The sequence below is a fragment of the Podarcis vaucheri genome, assembly GCF_965113315.1.
Source record: "Podarcis vaucheri genome assembly, chromosome: 11".
NCBI lineage: Eukaryota > Metazoa > Chordata > Lepidosauria > Squamata > Lacertidae > Podarcis > Podarcis vaucheri.
Window position 1 is genome coordinate 21,402,079 of NC_138749.1, and position 24,975 is coordinate 21,427,053.

General features: G+C 40.8%; 1 protein-coding gene across 1 annotated transcript in view; it reads right to left on the reverse strand.

Annotated features, from left to right (window-relative positions):
• HCN1 (hyperpolarization activated cyclic nucleotide gated potassium channel 1) overlaps positions 1 to 24,975 on the reverse strand; it is a 186,809-nt gene that overhangs the window by 140,760 nt on the left and 21,074 nt on the right. Inside the window, exon 2 of the mRNA XM_082241872.1 lies at positions 15,941 to 16,364. Coding sequence (XP_082097998.1) covers positions 15,941 to 16,364 — 424 coding nt within the window. The remainder of the gene's footprint in view (positions 1 to 15,940; positions 16,365 to 24,975) is intronic.

Below are 24,975 nucleotides of genomic sequence, written 5' to 3' on the forward strand. Positions count from 1 at the left end.
GAGAGAGAGAAGGAAGGAGAGAGAGAAAAGAAGAGAGAGAGAGAAGAAAGAAAGGAAGAAAGGAAGAAAGAGACTCTTCTTCCATACTCAGTAGCAGTAAGAACGAGAAAGTGAAGGCACGAAATGAAGATTTGCCTATCCTAAGAAACTCAAAATAACCCCCTCTGTCTGTTACAGAACCATATGTACATTGTACATGCTTATTCCCCCTGCCATGCCTGAATCACCAATGTCAAGAGGCTCTGAATCAGCAAACCGAGTGGGGTGGGGAAATTGGCAGCAGGTTCTCTTTTAATGTAATATTTTGAAGAGTTTCCCTGTGTGCTATATTCCGAGCAAAGACCAGTGGTAATATCTGGCTATCCAAATGAGAACACCATTAAGCAGCAGAAGTAGTGATTGAAATGTGGAAAGCTCTAACAGCATCATAATTGTTCCAGGCACTGTAATGCTTTTAGCTGTTCCTGAAATGGCCTATTATAGAGAATCCATGCTCACCAAATTTAGCGTGGACAGAAAAGCTGCTGTCACTTGGAGCATTTCGGGCCTTTTCTCCATTCCAAACACAGACAGAAATCTGAGATGAGGCAATGAGTTGCTTTAACTGTCGCAGGCACTTCCAGAAAATCAGTTATTAAAGTTGTTCTATGTCCACTTAAATCAATTTATGAAGGGCAGTTCAAAAACCTATACAGATATACATTTAACGGAAGATACATCATTCAAAGACTGCAAATATATATATATGTACAGTATATGATTTTCCATTCTCGGGCACATAGAACGATAGAATTTGTAGGGGGCATGTTGACCATTAAGTCCAACTCCCTGCTCAAAACAGGAAATCCAAAGATAGAGCAACAGCCGGCCACTGATGCATCGCCAAAATGACAGAGTGCATCATCATCATCACACGCAAAAGACTCACACACAAAACACACAATTACACATAAAATTTGCATATGATAATGTTAGTGTGCCTATGAGTAGGGAAGAGAGAAGCAAAATTAGAAATGATTACTATAATTTAAACAGAAATGCATCTCACCACAGCAGGGAAGACTGTGACCAGCTGACAATCTCCTCAGTCTACAGTCTGGGTGCTGACTGTTGATGGGCAACTTCAAGAGCCCTCTAGCTCTCCCTTCTTCTTCATTTTTACCTTTAAACCAAGGTAAAAATGAAGAACAGACAGTCCTTCAAATAGACGACTGTCCTCTGCAAAGTAAAACCTATAACCACCCAACAAATGGCTGTCTATCTTCTTTGATGACCAATAGTGAGGGAGAGCCCACCTCCCCACTAAGTAATTGGTTCCATTGGCCAACTGCTCTTACTTGCCATCAAGTTATTTTTCACAAAGTTCAGCTGAGCAATACCTTCCTATAACTGCAGCCCATTAACTCTAGACTGGCTGGGGGAGCCCAGCTAGCCGATGCAGCTCTTGGTAGTCAGAGAGGAGCACTGGGCCAGGCCACACTGGGAGCACCTGCATGGGGGTGCCTGGTTTGCGCCCCCTCAAAAATTGTGCACCCGGGACCATGGCCCCCTTGGCACTCCCCATACTACACCCCTGGTTGGACTACTACTGTTATCAGCCCTGACCATTGCCCATGGTGGTTGAGGCTGATGAGAGCTGGGAGTCAAACAACATCTGGAAGGACCATGTTGCCAAAAATCTGGGCTACATCATGCTGCTCTCATAGTTGTGACTTCTATGTTGCTTGAGAGACTGCTGAAGTGGCCTGAATAGCTGCTTTCCATGTTTTCACTGTAATATTTGTGGAGGCTCTCAGGGAGTTAGAAACTAGCAAGGTCAAACTCCCTTTGACTTGGTTCAGTTCACTTTTTGAAACCCTCATAAGTTGAACTTCACCCTCGTCGTGAAGAGGGAATGAGTCAATGAAGTGAGAGCAAGCTTTCCATCATCAGATCCCTTCTTGTCTTGTTTCCCCATGTGGTCCTGCAGCCAGTTCAAGAAAGGGGGCACAGTGATTGAGGAAGGGAGGTTTCAGTTCATACAATCCTTGCATACAATTAAATAGTCTTTTGCATGTAAAGCACATGCCACTGCTCTCTTTTCATGCTGACGGAAGCAACATGTGTGGTGTAGTGGTTAAGAGCGGTAGTCTTGTGATCTGGGGAACCGCGTTTGCGTCTCCGGTCCTCCACATGCAGCTGCTGGGTGACCTTGGGCTAGTCACACTTCTCTGAAGTCTCTCAGCCCCACTCACCTCACAGAGCGTTTGTTGTGAGGGAGGAAGGGAAAGGAGAATGTTAGCCGCTTTGAGACTCCTTCGGGTAGTGATAAAGTGGGATATCAAATCCAAACTCTTCTTCAGATTTCATCCATGCTTCAATTCTGCACCTCCAAATGGCCGCTACACATCTCCCACATATGCAGAACAGTCTCAACAAGACTCTCAAAGCAAATACAACAAAGGCCAAAAGACAAGAGTACAATAAGAACCAAATCAATCAATCAAAACAATGTTACCACTGAAACAGTTGCTGGCATCCATCTGTCTCAAGAGACAATAGCGTGCGCCTTTAGGGGTGAAGTCAAACCGCTGTGTTAGCAGCACCAAAGTGTTTTCTCCGGGGCACAAGCCTGGGCAGTGTGTATGGAGGTCCAGGGCTGCCCAGATGACAAGAACCCCTTCTTGGCCTCGATGATGTGGTCCAAAGGAAGGCAGAGAAATACGTTTGGCACCAGCTTGGCTACAAGAGTTGCTGGAAAGAGGCACACAAGGTGCCGTCCAGCCGTCTTAGGGACTCTACTCCGAGTTTGTGTAGGCTTTACTCCTTGGTCTTTTCTTCTTCCGAAGATATCCAGCAAGGCAGTGGAGGTTTAGGATCAGAGTTTTCCTCCTCCTAAATAGGCTACCTTCCCAGGTTGATGAGCTTCACCCGCCCTTCACTTCTCTCTTCAGCACATGCAGAAACTGCCTTCCTGTGAAGGCCTGGGATTCAGACTCGGAGGCTGAACCTGAGGGATCTCAGCCTGCACAGGATTCCCCACTTCCAGAACCAGCTGGGGCATGAGCCTGAAGGGTCCTCACCTGTGCTGGGTCCTCAGGCGCAGACATCAGCTGAGTCTGCTCTGGCCCCTGAGGGGATGGAGGACCCATTGCCTGCAGGTGCTCCACTCGCAGCCCCGTCAGAGGAAGCGGAGGTTGCCTCTGGGTCCGCTTTACTGCCAGAGCTCCTGACCCGCCCTGGCTCCCTGCTTGCAAGCCTGTTCCTGACTTCACCCGACTCCCTGCCCTGCACCCAGCTCAGCTGCCTCCACATTGCACCTTTGACCACGGACTGGACTTGGACCTCGCCTCTCGGGTAACCCATGGGACCAGCACACTTCCTGACCATTGGACCCACTATTGGTCTCATCCACGCAATCCGTTGGAGCCTGTCTTTGCATGGAGGGGGAATCAATAGGATTAATCCCCCCCCCAAATAACCAACTAACAAGAAAAAGAACTTTTCAATAGTTTTCTTATTGTTTAAATCAGAGGTTCCCAAATTTATTTGGCCTACTGTCCCCTTTCCCCAAAAAAATAATAATTACTCAGAGCCCGCCTGGAAATCAACCTTCCTAAGATCTATCAGCAGACTTGACCACTGGTTGGTTATAACTTGCATTTTGTGTGTTTATTTGGAAAATAAAGTAATCACTACAACTTTAACTCTGTGTTACATCAGTAAGCGTCATTAAACAACAATTTCAATATTTTCTCAATCTTCTCTTCTTCTTTTCTGCTTCCACTGACCCCTTATTTTTATTCAATGCCCCCCCATTGCACCCGGGGCTACTACCCCCCCCTGGATCATTCCAGCACACACACCCAAGAGGGTCATAGAGTCCACTTTGGGAAACACTGGTCTAAATAATAAAAGTTCATCTATTGGATTTCTTGTTGTTAAGATTGCTATTGGAGGGGGCAGAGTTCCATCCAGGATTATTTTCCATACCGGTAAATATTTTTTATTGTAACATCTTGAAATTGAATTAATGCCCTGAATGGAGGTGAAGCAGTACCAGGCCCTATTCAAGAGTCTAAATGGTATGGATGATTCCATGTAAGTTTGTCTTTCTCATCCTCATTAACTGTGGCAGGCAGATTAGAATGCACATTTTCCTCAAAACAGCTCTAGTCCATTGTTCCTAGGATTCAAATCTGACTCAAAATAGAAGTTGCAATAAAGGAAAGATTTTTGACTCCTACGCATGACATTGCACCTTGTTCCTTTGTGACATTGGGGGAAAGGCTGCAGCTCAGCATCAGAGCTTATGCGGAAAAAAATCACAGTTTAATCTTTAGCCTATCCAGACAGCTCTGCAAAAGTCTCCCACATGAAACTCAGTTGGAACAAGAAACTGCTTACCTGTTGGCAGTAGGGCAACAAGGATTAATGCTAATTGCCGTATAACCACCCCACAATTAAATCAGAATGAATACTCAGCAAAGATTGGGCATAGTGTAACCTCTGTGAAAGCAAGTTAGGATGAATGCTCAATAAACAGGTCCTGCGAATTTATTCATCTGCCGAAGCCCCTAGTAAGCATCACCCTGCTCATGGTCTCGCAAGTACAACTGAGTAAGTTATGTGTGTGTCGGTTTGTGTTTGCATATGACAGGCACTCATTTCGTCATTTTCATCAGATATACAGCGCCCAACAATCCTGTATCTTTCAACAAATATTAAACACACATACAGAAACGCTTCCTAAATGACTACGGGTCACCTTTCCTCAAAGTCAAAACGAGAAGATGTCTTGTAAGCATATATTTTATTACGCTAGTCAAGAAAGACATTGTCACTGAAAACCAATCTTGCTTTGTATTTTCAGCCCTGGAAAAGGGATCAGAAGACCCTGAGCAACAAATTCAGCAGCATGTTCAACATTAGCACTGACATTTCACAACTCTTGCCTTTAAGCATCGAGAAGAGACTTTCTGTTTTCCAAGATATATCTGACAAATCGAGGAAAGGACGGAAGGTTGGGTGGCAGAAGGATGCTGCAAAATTAATGTCTGCTGGCATATTTTGCTTCATGCAAACAGCTGACTGGAAAGTACCTAAGCATATCTGCAGTTAGAATGAACCATAGCTTGGACCTACATAGCAAATGTCAAAATGTAACAAAAATGTAGTAGTCAATAGATTTAACTGAATTAACCACACATATTTCAGCTTTAGTGTGGAAGCACAGCTCAAGGTTTCACCACAATTGTGCACTTTTCCCTTAAAGCACCAAATTTACACCATTTATCCATAGTGATGGTTGTCAGATATTGGGGAATTTGGCATTGTCAATGTGAGTTTGTGCACAGCATGCCAGTCATGTCCCTAATTTAAGAAATGCCAACCACAACCTATAATAGTACACTATAGTTTCTAATGGAATTGGTATGCAGAGTTCTTTCTAAGGTATGAACTTTCCAAACAACTCTTGCAGGTTTTGCAGAACCCAAAACAGCTAAGCAACGAGGTAAAAGGGGAAATGGAGTAGAACTGATGAACAATTCCAGTTCAAAGTATTATCCAATACTGTCATACAATTAAACAATAATGATATCCTAGTGGTTTCTACAGGGAATGCCTATAGAACATTCGGAGGACCTACAGAGAGCAGAATTCAAGATCTTGTTTTTGTACACTTGTATGACTAGTTTTGAATAATAATGTGACTAATATGGAGATAATTACTATTTGCAACTCTATTTTGTTTGGAGATCGACACAAAGGTTTCCTTAATGTAAAAGGTTTGAGCTGATGTGCTCTGTGGTTTCAGAAAAGAAGTTCCATTTGTGAACAGAAAAATACTCAGTTTATTCATTCAAAGTATTTCAACCTGCCCTTTTCAAAATCAGAGCAGTTTCCAACATTTGAATTAGTGCAGGTTATAGAACACCCAGATTAAAATCAAGTTTCAACTAAAGGAAAATGTATTTAGCTGTTTTCTAAAACCAAATGAAGAAGGAGGGAGAAAGGTTGTTTTCTGCTGCTCCAGAGAAGCGGACATGGAACAATGGATCCAAACTACAAGAAAGAAGATTCCACCTAAACATTAGGAAGAACTTCCTGATAGTAAGAGCTGTTCGACAGTGGAATTTGCTGCCAAGGAGTGTGGTGGAGTCTCCTTTTTTGGAGGTCTTTAAGCAGAGGCTTGACAACCATATGTCAGGAGTGCTCTGATGGTGTTTCCTGCTTGGCAGGGGGTTGGACTCGATGGCCCTTGTGGTCTATTCCAACTCTATGATTCTATGATTCTAAGAACCTTGGCAAGATTCCCTGCAGAGGAAGTTCAAAAAAACAGGGTGGAAACATTGCAAATACCTCTGACTATAATCCTATGAATGCTAGGTTACATCCAACTAACATACTCAGAGCAGACTCATTGAAATTAATGGACCCAAGTTAGTCATGCCCATTAATTTAAATGGGTCCCATTTTGCACAGTGGGGCTTATTTCTAAATGAACTATCACCCTTTATCCACACTATTGTTGCCAATGCCCATCCCCAAAGACAAGGCCTTTGTGGGTTCAAGGGCTCGTTCGTTGACGCTGGGTGTCCATGTCTCTCTTGGCCATTCAGAATTCGCATCAGCTGCATCACCAGTCCAAATCAGTTGCAGTAAAAAGAAAATCCTGTTTTGCTTTCTTGTCCCCTCTGCACTTCACTGCTCTTTCTGCTTATCTGAGTACACAGAGCAGGTGAAATAATTAACAAAACTACATGTCACGTAATTTTACTGAAGTTTAACCTTAAATGGTATTAGCTAAATAAATCAAGAAACACATTTATTTTGCCTTTCCCTTCTTGTGTCCTCTGCTTAATGTGAATTAACTCTGTAGAGAAATGCTTCACAGAAATATGGAAAAATGGAATGAGTCAATTATGCAAGCACATCTAATCAGTGTGCTAAGTGAGCCACTGCTAAGGTTGGTAGATTTATTCATGTGCAAGAAAAGTTAAGGTTTGAGCCCATAAGGAACTAATCTTTATGAGCTAAATTTAACCACCTGATCAATATCTGAATGGCTTGATAGAGCAATGTATTCACAGAGGACTTACAACTCTTGTTTTTAAATAAACACACCAGTGCATTAAGTCAAACATTGTCCTTCCCCTACCAGAATCACTCATATAAACTCTATATTATAGCCTTGGATGGACTCTCTCCATCTATTTATTGTACTTACATCAAAACAATTCCAGCACTTCAGATATTTGCATTTCTTTTGTCATTTTATAGTTTCATATCTGAATAAGCAGGTGACTATCCATTCCTAGTATTATCCCTCCCTCCACAGAATCAGTATGCTTATATATATATTACAGCCACCCCCTATCCTCCAATATAAAGGACAGAGAGTGCTATTATGCTTGTGTCCTGCTGGTGGACTTCCCATGGGCATCTCATTGACCGCGGTGAGAACAAAATGCTGGAACACAAAATCCAGCAAGGATTTTCTTATCTTCCTGGGTTCAGAACTGCATAATTCAGTGGGCTGTATCTGCCTAGGCTTCCTCTATACTGGTGTATATTTGATGGGTATATCTGAGGGAGCAGAGGATCTCTTCCCTCTGACATCTGAACAGTCTGCTGCTCTCACCTGTTCTGTGCGGCATTGGTGATTGATGAAGGGCATCAGTGCAAATGATGCAATGATGCAAAACGCCCACTCCCATGTCCTTGGACTATGATATTGTTTCTATTGTTATCTTTTTGGATAAGGATGACAAGCAGCATACTTATTAGTCAATGCTTCTGTACTCAAAACTGCTGTGAAAATAATACACATCATTTTGGGCCAGGAAACCAACATGCTTACAGTGAATACTTTGCATTACATACAGTTAGGGCTGGGGGAGAAATATGGATCTGTGGGCCAAAATAAATCAGAATCTAACTAATTTGAGCTGGAGCCCAACATGTGAAGTGCCCCACATTGGATATCCCTGGACTACATCAATATTGCACTGGTCCAGAAATGCAGTGCTTGTGTTCTTATCTATTTCAAGCCCTATCACTTAATGCTCCATTGTTATTTGCCCTTCATGCTATTTGATGATACTGCCTTTGATATGCAGCCTACTGTTTTGATTGCTAAGTACATATTTCAGGAGAAAGCAACACTCCTATTTCTGTTTCCATCAGGCCACAGCTTGTCATAGGGGTTAGTGGCTGAGGTGCAATTTTGTATTTTGAAGTGTTACTTATATTGGGTAAGCCATATTTATTCTGAGAACAGAACAGCAATAAGATACTGTCAAGATTGCGTGTGAAAAGATTTGTGGTTTCAAGATTACAGGAAACTGCTGAGGATCAGGATGGAAGTCTAGACAGAAATCTGGGGGAGTGACACTCCGTGTCAGATCTCACACCAAATTGTTTGACCTCTCCATATCCTCAAGCTTAACAAGCTTATATAAACACAGATGCAGCACACACAAATCAGAGCATTCGGTGAACCCCAACTGCTCAATTTAAGTGAATGTGTTAAAAGGGGGAGAGATTGCAACTGATGCTCATATACAGTGTTTTTTATTTTTATTTTTAAATAAATGTTTTAATCTACACATAGAAAACCTATCAAATATCAACAATACTGAAGCCAATGTACAAATATACTTGTGGTCTCTTCAATTTATACATATTGATTTATCACAATCATCTTGAAACTTTTGTAATATATTAAATAAATGTTATACATCTGTGAACGCAAGTGCTCTAACTTGTGAACCACCATTCTCAGCTGGTAGGCTGAAACCTACAAAAGATTGTAATATGTTTTGGCTCGCATGGCAGCTAAAATAAAATACAATTTGTGGCAAACTGCAACTCGTGGGACTGCTTCAGCTAACCCGACAGAAACCTACATCCAAACTGAACAAACTTTGCGGGTTCAGTATAATCAGGCAGCAGCCATGGGAATCTCCATGCGCTACACTATGTTTCAGGCAAGTTGTCATTATTCCTCAAAGAACTCCCATATCTGGTTAAGGATAAAGCAGAAGAACTTTTTCCCCTGCTGCTCCCAACTGCAGGACTAGATCTCCTGAGTTACAGGGGGATAAATTTTGATTCACTTCTTGACGGTAAGAGCAGTTCAACAATAGAATCAATTACCAAGAGGAGTGGTGGTCTCTCCTTCCTGGGAGGTCATCAGGCAGAGGCTGGGTAGCCATCTGTTAAAGATGCTCAGGCTCTGCTTTCCCTTCATCAAGCAGGTGGCAAGTGGTGAAGTGCACCTGTCTCTCTCATCATGGACTTCCAGGTGGGATTTAAAAACATTCCAATTCACCCAGGCATCTGATGGTTGAAAGATTCTGTACCTAGCAACCTTGATATAATTAGTTGTGAGGGCATGTGGCTTTTTAAAATGTTTGTTAATGTCCTTCACTGTTTTTATAGCTTTACAATAGGTTTTATTTTGAACTTTGGTGTTTGTTCTGCTTCGTTGCTAGCTGCCTTCGGCTCCTTTAGGAAGATGGGCGGGATAGAAATTCAATAAATAACAACAACAAATGCATGGTCCCCTGAAAATGGATAATTCAATGAAACCACAAGAAATGCTCTAAAACTGAGATCCAAACAGTGCATTTCTATATCACAGAGTTAACTTTTCAACTGTGTTGTGCATCTTGAAATCCCTTTACCGAATTCCAAAATGGCGCGTGCGCGCACACACACACACACACACACACACACCGGCTTTCTTGAAGTGAATAAACCTCTGGATGTGTTTCAGTAAAAAAAAAAACTGCACTCAAAAAAACAGAAACATCCTATGGGCATCAGCATTGCATAACACAGGCCTTCCTCGGCACATCTGCATTTCATTCTGATCAGCAGCCTGGTGATATAAAATAGTGCTCATTTGTTTAAATGTGTTTCTGCACTTTTCTTCATGTAAAAACCTATGAGATTTGATAACTTTTATGTTAGCAGAGATAAAAGCCAAGAGCCACAAAGAGACTTAAAGAAGTACTCCACATTTAAAAAACAACACAAGAAGTAGACAAATCAAAGAGTCTTCACTCAACATCAGAAATACATGAATCTCAGTGTCAGGTGAGTCTTCTGCACTGCAGAATGAGACAGCACAATGGAAAGGACAGCAATCACCTGACCTGAGTTGGTAGAGCAGCTCAAAGGAGAAGCAACAGAGGCACTAACTGCTGGGGACCCAAACCCTTTGAGCCCCCCAAATTTTGGGGGGAAATCAGGGCCAAGTACAGAGCCAAGCGCAGCATGACTTTAGTGGCCAGCTCCTTCTCCTCCTCTTCCTGCCTCCGCAACAGCAGGAGGAGCCACTGGCCACTGAATCTGTGCTACAACTGGATTTGGCTCCACCCCCTGGCTCCTCTGACATCCTGAAGCGATGTCAGGACATTGCACGTGCAACATTGCCCCTCCCCATGTTCCTCACAAGTTGGCACCTCTGCTGAGGAGCACCTCAGTAGCTAGACAGGTTTGCGTGGGAGAAGGCAGTCTTGTAGGCAACCCAGCCCCATCCTATGAGAGGGCTTTATAGGCCAAAACTGGCACCTTGAATGGAGGCTGGAAATGGATTGAGAGTTGAGGGTGGTGAGACATCAGTTGGATAACCCAGGTGGTCAGAGGGTGGTGCTGAAAACAGCAAGGTTGCAGGTTTGATCACCATCAGGGACAGCTGCGTATTTCTGCACTGCAGAGGGTTGAACTAAATGATCCTTAAGATCCCTTCCAACTCTACGACTCAATGATTCAAGATGCCCTGAAGACATGCTTTATTTGAGAGCTGTCCAGTCCAAGATCAGGAAAACTGAGCAGGCACAAAACACCTTGTGCCTTCCCCACTACCAGTGAGATATATCTTATTTAAATTTCAATTATAGTAATTTAAAATTTGAATTTATATATAAATTACCATATGCACACTTTATGCAAATTCAGGCCCTCTTTTGTGGCGATGCATAACTGGTCCCCTTACGGTCAGAGCTGGCACACCAATCTTAGATAGCAGGTTCTTGAAAATAAAGGCTCCAATAGCACCTCCAGGATTTCATTTCATTTCACAAGATTTGTATACTGCTTGATTGCAATAAAACCCCAACACAATTTGAAATTATCAGCAAAAAAAAGAAACTATCCAAAACATCCAAAAACAGTTAATAATAAACTAAAACCAGATTAAAACATGTGGCAACATTCTAAATGTTTGGACTATGAACCTGAACCTTCTGGGCACCTGAACCTTCTGGGCAAATGCAACTGCATCCAAAAACAGGCCAAACTCTATTACTCAAGGCACATGAATGGTGGATGCTCAATCTACTGGCTCTCAACCAGTCTCAAACACGGACTTTCTCAACAGGCCCAAAGAAAAACACTTAGATATTTCGTTGTTGTTGTGGTGGTGGTGGTGGTGGTGGTTTAATAAACTAACTAAGGTATTCCAAATGATTATTAGCAGAAAACCTGGAGGTAATCAGAAAACCTGGAGGTAATTTGTCCTGATTCAGTAAATTAGGAGAAGTTCAAGATAAAATTGCCATCGTTCAATGACAGAGCATCTGGTTTGCATGCAAAAAGGCCCCAGATTCAATCCCCGCTATCTCTAAGTAGTAATGGAAAATATTGTTGCCAGAAATATTCAAGACTGCTAACAATATCTCAGTGAAAATTCAATAAAACAAAAATACCAACCTTAATGATACAAGCCAAAATCAAGTCCTATCTGGCAGAGTGCCATGGCTCAGTCCCCTGTATCTCTAAGCAGCACTGGGGGAGACTCTTGTCTGAAACTGTGGAAAGGCACTGCCAGCCAGAGTAGACATAACTGAGCGGGATGGACCAAAATTCTGACTTGGTATATGGCAGTGTTTTACGTTTCTTGTGTGAAAGGTCAGCCAGTGCTATTTAGCATTTCAGATGGCATTTAAAATGTGTCCTTTTCCCTTTTAAATTGTCAGGCTTTACAACAACATGAGGATTTCTCATGCACCCCCAGAGTTCTTACCCATATGGGATTTTAACTGAGGGACTAATTATGTGTATTTTTTCTGAGCAGATTCATCAGCTGCACATTGCCAAATAATGTTGTGTGTTCCATAATGGTAAAATAGACATATAGGGCAAAAAAAAAAGAGAAAGTATTTCAGATACATTATATACACTGTGTTCAGGCAGAGCTGTGCTGCTGATTAACAATTGCTGGAGCCAACACAGAACACCAAAAGCAACACAACCCACAGGGAGCAAAAGTTCGGCAGAACTTTGCAACTGCACCTTTATCTGTACATTAATTTTCAAGAACTTTTTGCTGGGTGCATGTGCAGCATCTATTCTGCTGCTAACATAAAAAATAAATAAATCCAGAACTCTTGGCAGAATCAGAAATCAGGAGAACCGAAGGGACACTGGGATGTCAGAACAATACAGTGGTACCTCGGGTTACATACGCTTCAGGTTACATACGCTTCAGGTTACAGACACACCTAACCCAGAAATAATACCTTGGGTTAAGAACTTTGCTTCAGGATGAGAACAGAAATCGTACTCCGGTGGCGTGGCGGTAGCAGGGGGCCCCATTAGCTAAAGTGGTCTTCAGGTTAAGAACAGTTTCAGGTTAAGAACGGACCTCCGGAACGAATTAAGTACTTAAGCCGAGGTACTACTGTAATAGGTATGTGGATAAGTAACAGAAATCTAACAAGAAGAACAAACAGACAATCAAATCATTGTGATTTGTTTGTTTGTTTTGTTTTTTGGATGGGAAACAAAATGTAAACCCCTTTGTTTTCCTTTTTATTGCTAAAATACAGGGCATGTGTGACATTTGGTTATTACTAGGGCTTCTTTTTTTCAACCAGAACTCAGTTCTGGCATCTTTCAGGTGAGCACCATTGACATTCTAAGAGAACAAGGGAAGCGTTCATAGTGAATTCAGCCATAAGCAGACAGTAGAGTAAACAGACACCTTGTGTTAATAGTTTCTCAAACTGAAAGTATGCATCAATTAAATAATAAAAAAGATCTCCTCAGAGGAGGGGCAATATACAAAAGGAGCATTGGCCTCAAGAAAATGATGGGGAATATTACTTATTACTGATTTCCCCTCGTATCAAACCCCCACAGGATTTCAAGAATCGTAGAATTGTATAGTTGGAAGGAACCAAAAGGGTCATCTAGTCCAACCCCGCTGCACTGCAGGCATATTTTGCCCGAAGTGTGACTTGAACCCATGACCCTGAGATTAAGAGTCTTGTTTATGAGAATGAAAGTTATATCTATCAACAGACAGATCAAGCAATACCCATTTATGTATTCCTTAATTCATCATTGTTTGTTATTTTATAGTACATTTAGTCCTTCATAATGTTAATACATAAGGGCATCCTTGTGCAAATTTGTAAAATCAGTACTTATAAGTCCTGCCAAATTATCCACAGCATCTTATTTTACATGTCTTTTGCTCTCATTTCTTTTGACAACCACTTGCTTGATTGAGCGGCTAACATAGGCTGGCATTACCTATGCCAGTTCAGATTTATATTCAATATGCTGAGGGCTACAGCTGCATCCTTTTGCTAATGAATAATCTGAGGAGAAAGGCTTCAAGGCTGCTCGTTTTAATACCTTGGAATTCCTGAATACCCCTGTCAACAGCTTGATATTAAATGAGGCAGAGAAGGAAAATAAACCACATATGTAAGTGTTGTATGGAAAAGTTAACTTCTCTACTGAGTCGTATCACCAAAGCAAACAGAGTAGATCCACTGAAATCAATAACATCAAATTATTATTATTTTATTACAGCAACTTCAGGTATGACTTAGGCCCCATCTGCACTCTGCATTTGGAGCAGTACCATACCACTTAATAAACAGTCATGGCTTCCCCCTTAAAAGTACCGGGAACTGTAGTTTATTAAGGATGCTGTGAGTTAGGAAACCCTTATTCTCTTCCAAGACCTACAATTCCCAGAGTAGTTTAACAATCAATCTTTTTTCTCAGGGAACCCTGACAATTGCAGCTCTCCGAGGAGAAAAGGAATCTCCTAATTCTCAGCACACTTAACAAACTAGAGTTCCCATCATTCTTTGTGAGAAGCCATGACTCTATAAAATAGCATGATATTACTTTAAATACATAGTGCAGACGGGGCCTTAGTTGGATATCACCTCTTGCGTCTGTATTGGTCAAAAGCATGCATTAACCTTGAATCATTTATTCATAGCACCTATAAATTCCCTTCCTCTCCCATAAGATCAAAGTTATGTATTAAAAAAGAAGACATTAAAACCATGTAAGGAATAGGGAAAGAGGCAGCATGGAATAGCAATAGAGAAATAAACAAAAAACAACAACATACTGAACCTCTCATCCAACTTTCATTCAGAAACATACTTTTCATACGTAGTTATTATCTAGGCTGCAGTTATGAGACTCAAGAAGAAAACAAAACTGATCCAAGTTGCTGACTGGGGTTCAGCATGGCAAACTGGTTAATGCCATTTACCTCAAATTAGTGAATGGACACGAATATTTTTCACTTCTTCAAGATCTTCACCAAATCTTATTTACTGCCATTAGAGTTGCTTGTCAAAATTCAGTTACATTTCATGGGACCACATACATTACACAGTTCTTTTCTTTTACTACATACAGTGGTATCTCAGGTTAAGTACTTAATTCGTTCCAGAGGTCCGTACTTAACCTGAAACTGTTCTTAACCTGAAGCACCACTTTAGTTAATGGGGCCTCCCGCTGCTGCCGTGCCGCCGGAGCACGATTTCTGTTCTCATCCTGAAGCAAAGTTCTTAACCTGAAGCACTATTTCTGGGTTAGCGGAGTCTGTAACCTGAAGCGTATGTAACCTGAGGTACCACTGTATTGATGAAATTATTTTCTGGTCCTGCTCAGTATCCTCAAGGATACAGTATCCCCATGGGGACAGCGAAGCAACTGCACATGACTCTGCTCCAATGCACACTCACAATTCTATCTGCTTAAGTTAAAATAATATGGCTCACCTCAATTCACTACACTCATCACTTTTCTTACTGAAGAGATCGAGGAAGATCCACTGAGGAAATGAGAAAGGACTGTGCTCCCCACTGGCTTAGGGCTACTACCGCAACACACACACAAACACAAGACCAGTTCAAAGGGATCATGGGAAGATTGCCACTAGCTTATTACTAAAGTGATATTTGAAATGACTATTATTATAAATATGAACATAGGAAGAGTCTGCTGGTTCAGAACAGGAGCCCATCTTGTTCAGTCATAGGAGTAAACTCCTAAAGGCCAAAGTCCCTTCTCCCCCTCCAATGAAACACTTAAGCCGCCCTCTGCCAGTTGATGGGTATTGCCATTCAAATGGTGCATGTATAGGGCTTACCTCTCTCCCTCAATATTTTATTCAACTTGACGCCCTTGAGTCCAGCATCCCATTCTCACATTGGCCAACCAGATGAAAGGAGTGCAACAGCATTCTTCCCCCCGCCCCTACATTTTCCAGCAACTGGTGTTCAAAAGCATACAGCCGCCAACAATGGACAAGCCACTACAGAAAGTAGAATTATTACGTGAAACAAATACCAGTCAGACTAATCAAGCTCTTGCCTTGAAGAGTGCTGACTGCTCATTTTAGCCTTTCTGGAAAAGTCCCCCCACCCTGCTCTTGTTGCCTTAATACACGTATCCTGAATCTTTATTTAGTTTTTAATAATACTGCTCAGACATCATTAAAATAGCACAGAGTAAACAATAGTGGACAAGATAAAATGCTACACCGCACCCAACAAGTAACCTTACCATTTCCTATGTGTAATCAGAACTATGAAGTCTCAGTTGGCTGCAACATCTCAACGCAAGATCTTTTCTTTCTTTTTTAAAAAAGCACCCATTTGATGAATATACAAAAGGAAAATCTTACCTCTTCCCACTGGTGAATGTATCTTATTAATCTTGAAAGCCGTAATAAACGCAGCAGACTGAGGATTTTTGTGAACCTTACAATACGAAGTGCTCTAGCAGTCTTGTAGACTTCCGAGTCCATCCCTTTTTCTACAATGAGAAAGATATAATCCACTGGTATTGATGAGATGAAGTCAACCACGAACCAGCTCTTTAAATAATTCATCTTGATGACTTTGGGGTCCAGGATTATCTCAGAGCTGTCCTCATTAACAGTGCCAGTTCTAAAGTTCATGATCAAGTCCAACAGAAACACAGTATCTGATGCTACATTGAAAATAATCCACGGTGTGGTTGTCTGCTCTGTGAAGAATGTGATCCCAACAGGAATAATGACAAGATTGCCAACCATCATGATAAGCATTATTAAGTCCCAGTAAAACCTAAGAGAAGATAGAAAACACAATGATTGAACAAAGCAAAAAATACTATTTTCTTGCAGTATAATTAAATTGTATATTGTAAGGCTTTTAAAAATTAGAAGAGATGTGATTATAACACAGATAACCATCAACATGCTGTCCTAGACAGCAGAGCATATTGGTAAATATCTACTACATTCATGTTTGTTGAATGAAGTGCCCTTACCTTCAAAAAGGCCGGAGACTTTTCTTGGTCAAATGCACGGACGGTACAGTGGTACCTCAGGTTAAGAACTTAATTTGTTCCGGAGGTCCATTCTTAACCTGAAACTGCACTTAACCTGAAGCACCACTTTAGCTAATGGGGCCATCAGCTGCTGCTGCGCTGCCAGAGCACAATTTCTGTTCTCATCCTGAAGCAAAGTTCTTAACCCGAGGTCCTATTTCTGGGTTAGCGGAGTCTGTAACATGAAGTTTATGTAACCCGAGGTACCACTGTATAGCCCAATGCGGTCCCCTCCAGATGTTATGGAACTACGACTCCTATAAGATCATATTATTGGCTCTCATTGGAACCAATGGGAGTTTTAGTCCAAAACATCTGGATGGCACCAAGTTGGGAAAGGCTAGCATTTAACATTGCCATTTACATCAGATTGTCTGTGTTGGATTGAGGAAAAAACACAAGCTTTAATCCCATTGACTAAATTTTAAGTGAAGGTAGCTAGCTTCAGTATAAATGTGCATGGGAGCACAAGCCCAGGCCCCACTCAATAGAAGGAGCAGGAGAATTGCCAAGTGCAGCAGGGCACATGAAGAAAAGACATGTGGTCATCTCAAGAGTCCAGGGGTCCTGTAGAAACATTATGTCCAGAATCTAAAATTACCTGACTCAGCCACTAGGCTAAACAAAGCAACACTCTCTTAGTACTGCTGCTCTTCTGGAAAACTCTGCTTAGAATACCACTGGTTTTTAGCAAGTGTGGGGGTTTTTTAAAAAAAAAAATCTCAGAAGACCTTTGAATGACAGGTTGGTGGATTGAATTCTACTGCTATTTCCTGTTCAATGAAATAAGCTTTAAAGGAACACTGTTGTTTAAAAATATTAAGGATCCCTGACATCCATGTGTGATCTGAACTAATCAGAGGGCATCAGAATACTGAATTCTGCACCCACTGTAAAACTCTCTCCTTGAATAGCACAATTGCAAAACACACACTCATATGATTAGGAGAGATTAGTCATATGATTAGGAGAGATCTTTTTGATGGGGATTACTTGTTAAGACAAAGGGAGAGAATTCCTGCTATTATATCCAGAGAGTATAAGCAAGTTCTGCCATTCCTTCCTACCAGTTGATTGGCATATAGAATAAATGCAGCATTGTGCTGAAGAATTAGCTTATCATTCCATGGCATATTTGAAAGGATGAGTTGCATTTGGTAGATTTTTTCCCCAGCCTTCCTGTCAAAACCTATCAATGTGTTTACATAAAAATGAACTGGTGCCTGCTGTTAATCATGAACACTTTGGCAGCCCAATGAAAGTCTCCCTCCAAATGCAAAGCCAAAATGTACCAGAATAAGCTTAATGACAAATGGACAATATATAGCCTGCTCCCGTTTTTATGTATCTTCTTCTTCTTCTTGCTTTCCAGCCCATAACACATGAGTAGGTAATATATAGCCTGTCCACTGAGAAAATGGAGCACTTATGCTCAGTGGAAGGCTCTTACAGAGAACATAGGCACTGCCTTATACAAATCAGACCAGTGGTCTGCCTAGATTAGTTTTGCATATTCTCTCCAGCATTTCAAGCAATAATATTTTTCAGCTCTACCTTCAGATGCTGGGACTGAGACATTTCTGCATGCAATTCATGCACTCTACCACTGAGCTATGGCCTGTCCTCAGGTGTTGTGGCCATCATCCATGCTGTGAAACACAGCATGTATGACACACTTTTTAGAGTATTATAATGTTGCTATGCTATGTTTGCCAATGTGCATGATGTCTAAAAGAGCCACTAACCCCACAGCCACAACAAACAAGGTTCACTCAGTTCTGGGAAGCAGCCTGCTAGGCAATGTTGCCCATCCTTGCACCAAAACCTAAGGGCCACATTGTTTAATTTCAATTTCAATAATTTCCATCCTATACCCAGATGTACCTCGAGGTGGTTCACAATAAACAATTGCAAACCATGAAATATAAAGTTGCAAATATAAACAAGCAATTAAGATAATGTTCACTGGAATAAACGTTATCTATGCATGCAAGCAGTAAATAAAAGATAATATGGAGGGAGGAACCAGATATGCCATATTGATGTCCTTGGTGGGAAATGTGGCGTAATAATGAATTGTGTTCAGAATAACTGCGTGGAAACAAATTATATTATAATGTTGGGATACATTAGCCATTAAAAAAAAGCATTGCAGGACAAAAGCAATTCCTGAATTGTAGAAACATTTGGGCAGTTTATGGAAGGCATTTTTAATAGAAACAGGGGTTTAAAAAAGGTTTTGATAACAAACTGCCCCATCCGCAAACAAGATCTGCTGCATCAGTAGTCCATCACAAGCTATTTCATTATACCAAAAATTCACGATTCTTCTCATGATCCTGGAGAACAATAATTTCCACAATAAAAGTTGGCATTGGCCGAAACACCTTTCAAGTGTAATCGATACACTTCATATACATTATTTTAATTAACATGTGAAAACATTTAGGGGCTGAAGTAAAAGCTTGCCCCTTTTCAACCTCTGCAATGTCAATAGACCAGGCTTCTGCTTCTCGTGAATTTTTTGTTTTCACTTGAAGGATGCTCTCTCGCAAAAGGGAAATGCACCGACACATGCACAAACTCAGGAATTTCAACTCATCAGTATTCAAGTGTATCTTTAGCAATGAACACCACTCATAGCTAATGTGAAATCGGGGCCTATCTAAATAACAGTCAAGGGCTTAACAAACACCAAGTAATTAATGCTGTTACGTTCACTATACTGTGAAGTGTTACATAACCCCAAGTGACATTATATTAATACAGAACACATTAGTGAAGGGCACACACACACACACCACAAGCAGGAAGGTTTTCAGATCAATTTCCTATAGTTTACTTCCTTCCTAAAGCCAAATCTTTACACTTGAAGTTCCAATTAGAACAGGCACCCCCAGACTCGGTCCTCCAGATGTTTTAGGACTACAGTTCCCATCATCCCTGACCACTGGTCCTGTTAGCTAGGGATGATGGAAGTTGTAGTCCCAAAACATCTGGAGGGCCAAGTTTGGGGGTGCCTGAATTAGAACAATTGAGCCACTTTCCTATCCCTACCAAATTGTTTTATGCTGGAGAGAACTGTCTTTCACACCTTACTTTAATAATAAAAAGTACATTTATATAGCACTTTAAGGTATTCACAGCATTTCACATACATTCTTCCACAAGCAGTAACATTTGTCCCTTTTACAATATAATGCTATTATGCATGTCGACCTAGAAGCAATCTCCATTGAGTTCAACGGGACTTACTTCTGCATGAATGTGTATACAATGTGGGGCTGCAGAGTGAGAGGAATTGCTGGCAATTGCTTTCCACCCTATTCCGCTGACAGAAACCTTGCCATTAGCTGAGCAACATCTATGGATGCAACCCAGTGCTGACAATTTTAAGTTAATGGGATTATTATTATTATTAATTTAACTTGGCTGCATTCAACACTTCCTGTTCTCAATAAATGCTGCGGAAAGATTGCCAACTCGCACATCTTATGGTGTGGGCCATGTATCTGCATGCAAAGAAGCTTTGTCAAGCTCCGAGCCAAAGCTTGCCGCTTCATGACTATTGCAGAGTGGGAAAGGAGATGTCTCATCGCTAAGCAATTTTCTGCTTTTAAAAACGTGCATTTTAAAGGAATGTAGGCTTATTATTTGCAAGGCCATGTATAGAGAAAAAGAACTGGTAAAATGTCAACTTTGTTCATCGGCACTGACATTCAAATTATTTCTGGGGGTTTGTAGATACTACACTGTCCTTCAATATTGATCAAATTATTTCACATCTCAATGCAATATGGTATTTCATGGCATGCTGTAGGGGAGTACTTTTAACTCTCAAATCTCTTGTGTTGCATTTTCTCTAGGTTTGGACTTCAGCAGTTCATCTGCGGTCCCTGCAACAAAATTCAATATGTGCCCAGACGTGTGCAGATACAACCCTGTTACCTGCCGTAGAGTCACACAGGGGGAGGGGGGAACCAGATTTTTGGCACATTTTGCCTTTTGGTTGCCCAAATATTCTCTATCTCTCTCACACATATGCACAACCAAATCATCTTAAAGAAAATGTCACCAAATGTCTATCTCCCTTCTATTTGGTCTAGAGTGAAATTACTCCTTAGCCAACAGGCTGCAGGCAGAAGCACATTAAATGCCTGAATGACTCTGGTATAGAATTCAGCCACCACTTTTTCATTTCCTGGTCCATTCCCATGGCTCTTGCAGAAGCTGTGATACATAGAAAATAAAGCCAGGCATAGCACATAACATGTGTGTCTTGGACTCTGCAGTAGGGCTGGGCGATGTATTGATACATCGTCCAAAATAAGTTTGAAGTCCACATCGTGATAACGGTTTCATAATATTTGGCATAGTGATATATCGCGAAGCACAATGTGTATGTGCTTTGTAAAAAAAAACACAATATGGGGAAAACTCTGAAGCCAGTCATTACTTCTCTCGTGATTCCTGCTGCTCCTGTTGCTCTGTCCTATAAATTAACAGCTGTGACAATATGTAACAGTAAAATGTATGTACAATATGTAACAACAGTTGTGACAATATGTAACAGTAAAAATGAATCCGTTTTAGACCCCTAAGTAGTAGCAGTTGCCAGGATATTATGCTGTTCACCTCTACAGTTACATCCCATGATATAGAGGTTGTGATATACCAGTATATTGACATGTTTACCTGGTGATATATCACAATGTTGAAAACCAAATATCACCCAGCCCTACTCTGGAATCTGAGCCACTACTTGAGTACAAACTGTAGCTGAGAAGCTGCTTTCAGATATCAAACAAGTTTTCAATGTGCACATTTGCACAGATCATCACCACCCAAGTATACTCTCACTCTTCAAATCTTCATTTCTTCCCTCCTCCTCAACTTCAGTGACACTCTTTGTTTCTTAAAGCCTTGTATCCCATAGGCTAAATCACTGGGAAACTGATTTAAAGGCACCATTCAAACAAGGATGTGGAACCAGAGTATGATTCTGGTCTGTTGCTCTAGTTTGGATGGAGCCTTTAAATCACAGTTTCTCAGTATGAACTTCTGTGGTTTAAGACACTGCATGAGCTGCCCTGGATCATGGCACAGGGAGGGATGGGCAAGAAGGGTGACCATTCATTGACCATACATTCCCTTTATATATATATATAATAATATTTATTAGTTTTCCAACAAATTGAACACAACACTACAAAAAACCAAAAAAAGAAAAAACACACAACAATACAATACAATACAATACAATACAATACAATACAAAAAAACCACTGCCAAACACTAAGATACAACTAACAAAACAAAACAAAAACCATTTAAAATACAGTCCAATTTCAATATCTTATCTTTCTTTCACTAATTTCCACGACCTCCTCACACCTCCACTTCTATTAATTGTTTCAGCAATTCCTTTCCATCTTCCTCTGTTTTCTATCCTATAATTGTCTTAACACGTTCTAACCTTATTTTTCTCTTTAATGCTCTATTAATACTTAATTCCTTATAACATTTCTACTAAAACCATATAACTTCATTCCAACATTTTTCTAACATTCATTAATTTTACAATATTCCTGTAAATAGTCTTTAAACTTTTTCCAGTCTTCTTCCACCGACTCCTCTCCCTGGTCTCGGATTCTGCCAGTCATTTCCACCAATTCCATGTAGTCCATCAACTTCATCTGCCATTCTTCCCTGGTGGGTAAATCTTGTGTCTTCCAATACTTCGCGATGAGTATTCTTGCTGCTGTTGTTGCATACATAAAAAAAGCTCTATCCTTCTTTAACACCAATTGACCGACCATGCCCAGGAGAAAGGCCTCTGGTTTCTTCAGAAAGGTATATTTAAATACCTTTTTCATTTCATTATAAATCATCTCCCAGAATGTCTTAATCCTTGGGCATGTCCACCAAAGGTGAAAGAATGTACCTTCAGTCTCCTTACATTTCCAACATTTATTATCGGGCAAATGGTAGATTTTTTCAAGCTTAACTGGTGTCATGTACCACCTATAAATCATTTTCATTAAATTTTCTCTTAGAGCATTACATGCTGTAAATTTCATACCTGTGGTCCATAACTGTTCCTAGTCAGCCATCATTATGTTATGTCCAACATCTTGTGCCCATTTAATCATAGCTGATTTCACCGTTTCATCCTGAATGTTCCATCTCAACAGCAAGTTATACATTCTTGAAAAATTCTTAGTTTTTGGATCTAACAATTCTGTTTCCAATTTTGATTTTTCCACCTGGAAACCAACTTTTTTGTCCAATTTATATGCCTCCATTATTTGGTAATAATGGAGCCAATCTCGCACTTTATTTTTCAATTTTTCAAAGCTCTGCAATTTTATTCTGTCTCCCATTGACCATACATTCCCAGGTCAATGAGCCATGCTTTATCAGACTAGGACTGTGACATTGAAACCAGGCACCTGTGTGTAATTTCCACTATGGGCATTTCTATTTAAGGATAATCAAAGGATAAAAACAAATCAAAATCACCTGGACGTCTGTCAATTCTTTCCTTCAGTGCACTCCATGAAGTACAGATTATGGCACTCAGCAGTTATCCATTTAACCTTGCAAGCTTTAGCATTACAAATACCATTATTGCCAATGCATTTAGCTTCCATTTAAGAATATTTATCCCTAAAGCAAAGTACTAAAGTCTCAGATATGCAAATGCTTCCATTAATTTTTGTCTTTTAAAAGTGAGCAAGTGGAATCAGAACTGCGGAAGCAGCTCATCGCTAATCATTTATAACATAATTTTGAGTGCAGAATCAACCTTCACTGGCCGTGTGCCACACTTAAAAAAAATCAAAATCAAAATGTAATTTCTTAGTAGCTACATGCACATTAATATTTTTCCCCTTCTTCATGAATTTGCTCTTCATTAGCACCATCAAGCATTATTTAATGCCTGAAACTTGCTTGGGCAAAAGGGTACAACTCCGTGTTTGCTTCAGTTCTGTGAGAAGAGAGTGAAGAAGATGAAGCAAAGTTAAATCAGATCAAGCACAAAATGCATGGGCAAATAATGGATGTTTGCATAAGGAAAGTGACACCAGAATTTGATTTGCCAATTTATAAAACACCATTAAGAAGCAGAAAGCACTACGCACTCCATTATTACATCTGATTAGAGTCGCAGTTTGCGACGTGGTAATTTTTACAGCTCAGAGCTAAATATTTAAGAGCCATGTTATCAGACATTTGAGGGGGAGAACTGACAGACAGATCCAATGCTCATGAACGGTCCCAGAAGAGCCTGCGGTCACGAGCCACTGCCCCATCGAGTCCAGCATCCTGTTCTCACAGTGGCCATTTGCCTGTGGGAAAGCCAAAGGCAGGATCTGAGCACAATAACATATTCCCCTCTGTGGGTTCCAGAGAAGGGACCATGAGGGTCATCTAGTCCAACCCTGTGCAATGCACAAATCTTTCGCCTAACGTGGGGTTCGAACCCACGAACCTGAGATTAAGAGTCTCATGCTCTGGGGACTGAGCTATGCCTCAAGCAACTAACTATACAATCACGTTTATAGCCATCTGCCCTACACCCCCTCCCAAAATTAATCCCCTCTTCAAGCAAAAAGAGGCTTCTAAATATCAATAATTCAAATATGTATATATACACCAGGAACAAAGCGGAATTATTTCACACAATCCTGTTCCACCAGCACAACCTATACGTATTTTGGAAATGCATTCCGCTCTGCCGTCTGCACTCTCTGAAACCCTTTGAGCAAAAATTCTCTCTGATCCCTGAGAGTTCAAAGTATACCTAGTTCCTTAATGACTTTGCACAGCACTGCCACAGCTGTTCCTTTGCTTCAGACGCACAAAGAACAGGTTAAAGGTGGCCGTGGAAAGTGTTTCCCTTAAAGTAAGTTGCCCATAGCTGCCGCTAACTGATAAGCTGCTCTTAAAATAAGCACTTGGCGAACCTTAGGTCACCGGCACTAGTGACCCAATACGTCTCTTCCTTTTTATTATGTTGATAAACAACTTTATCCTCAGTAGTTAAAACTTCCCTTTTCTACATCTTGGCATATGAAGTTGCTGCACTTTAAATCAAATTTGTATTTCAAGTCTCTTGTCTCTGCAGACAGTTTTCTTATCGTTATCATCATCACTGTTAAAAATGCTTCTATCAAAACAGTACGTCAAGCGCACAGAGAGAAAACAGGGGACGCTAATAAGGACCTTTTTGCAGGTAACAGTGCAAATAACGCTGAAATTAAAACGAAGGGGGAATGGTAGGTTGCATTCCATATTTGGCAAACAGTTATCCAATGAGTCAAGGGGAAACTGTGGCCTTCC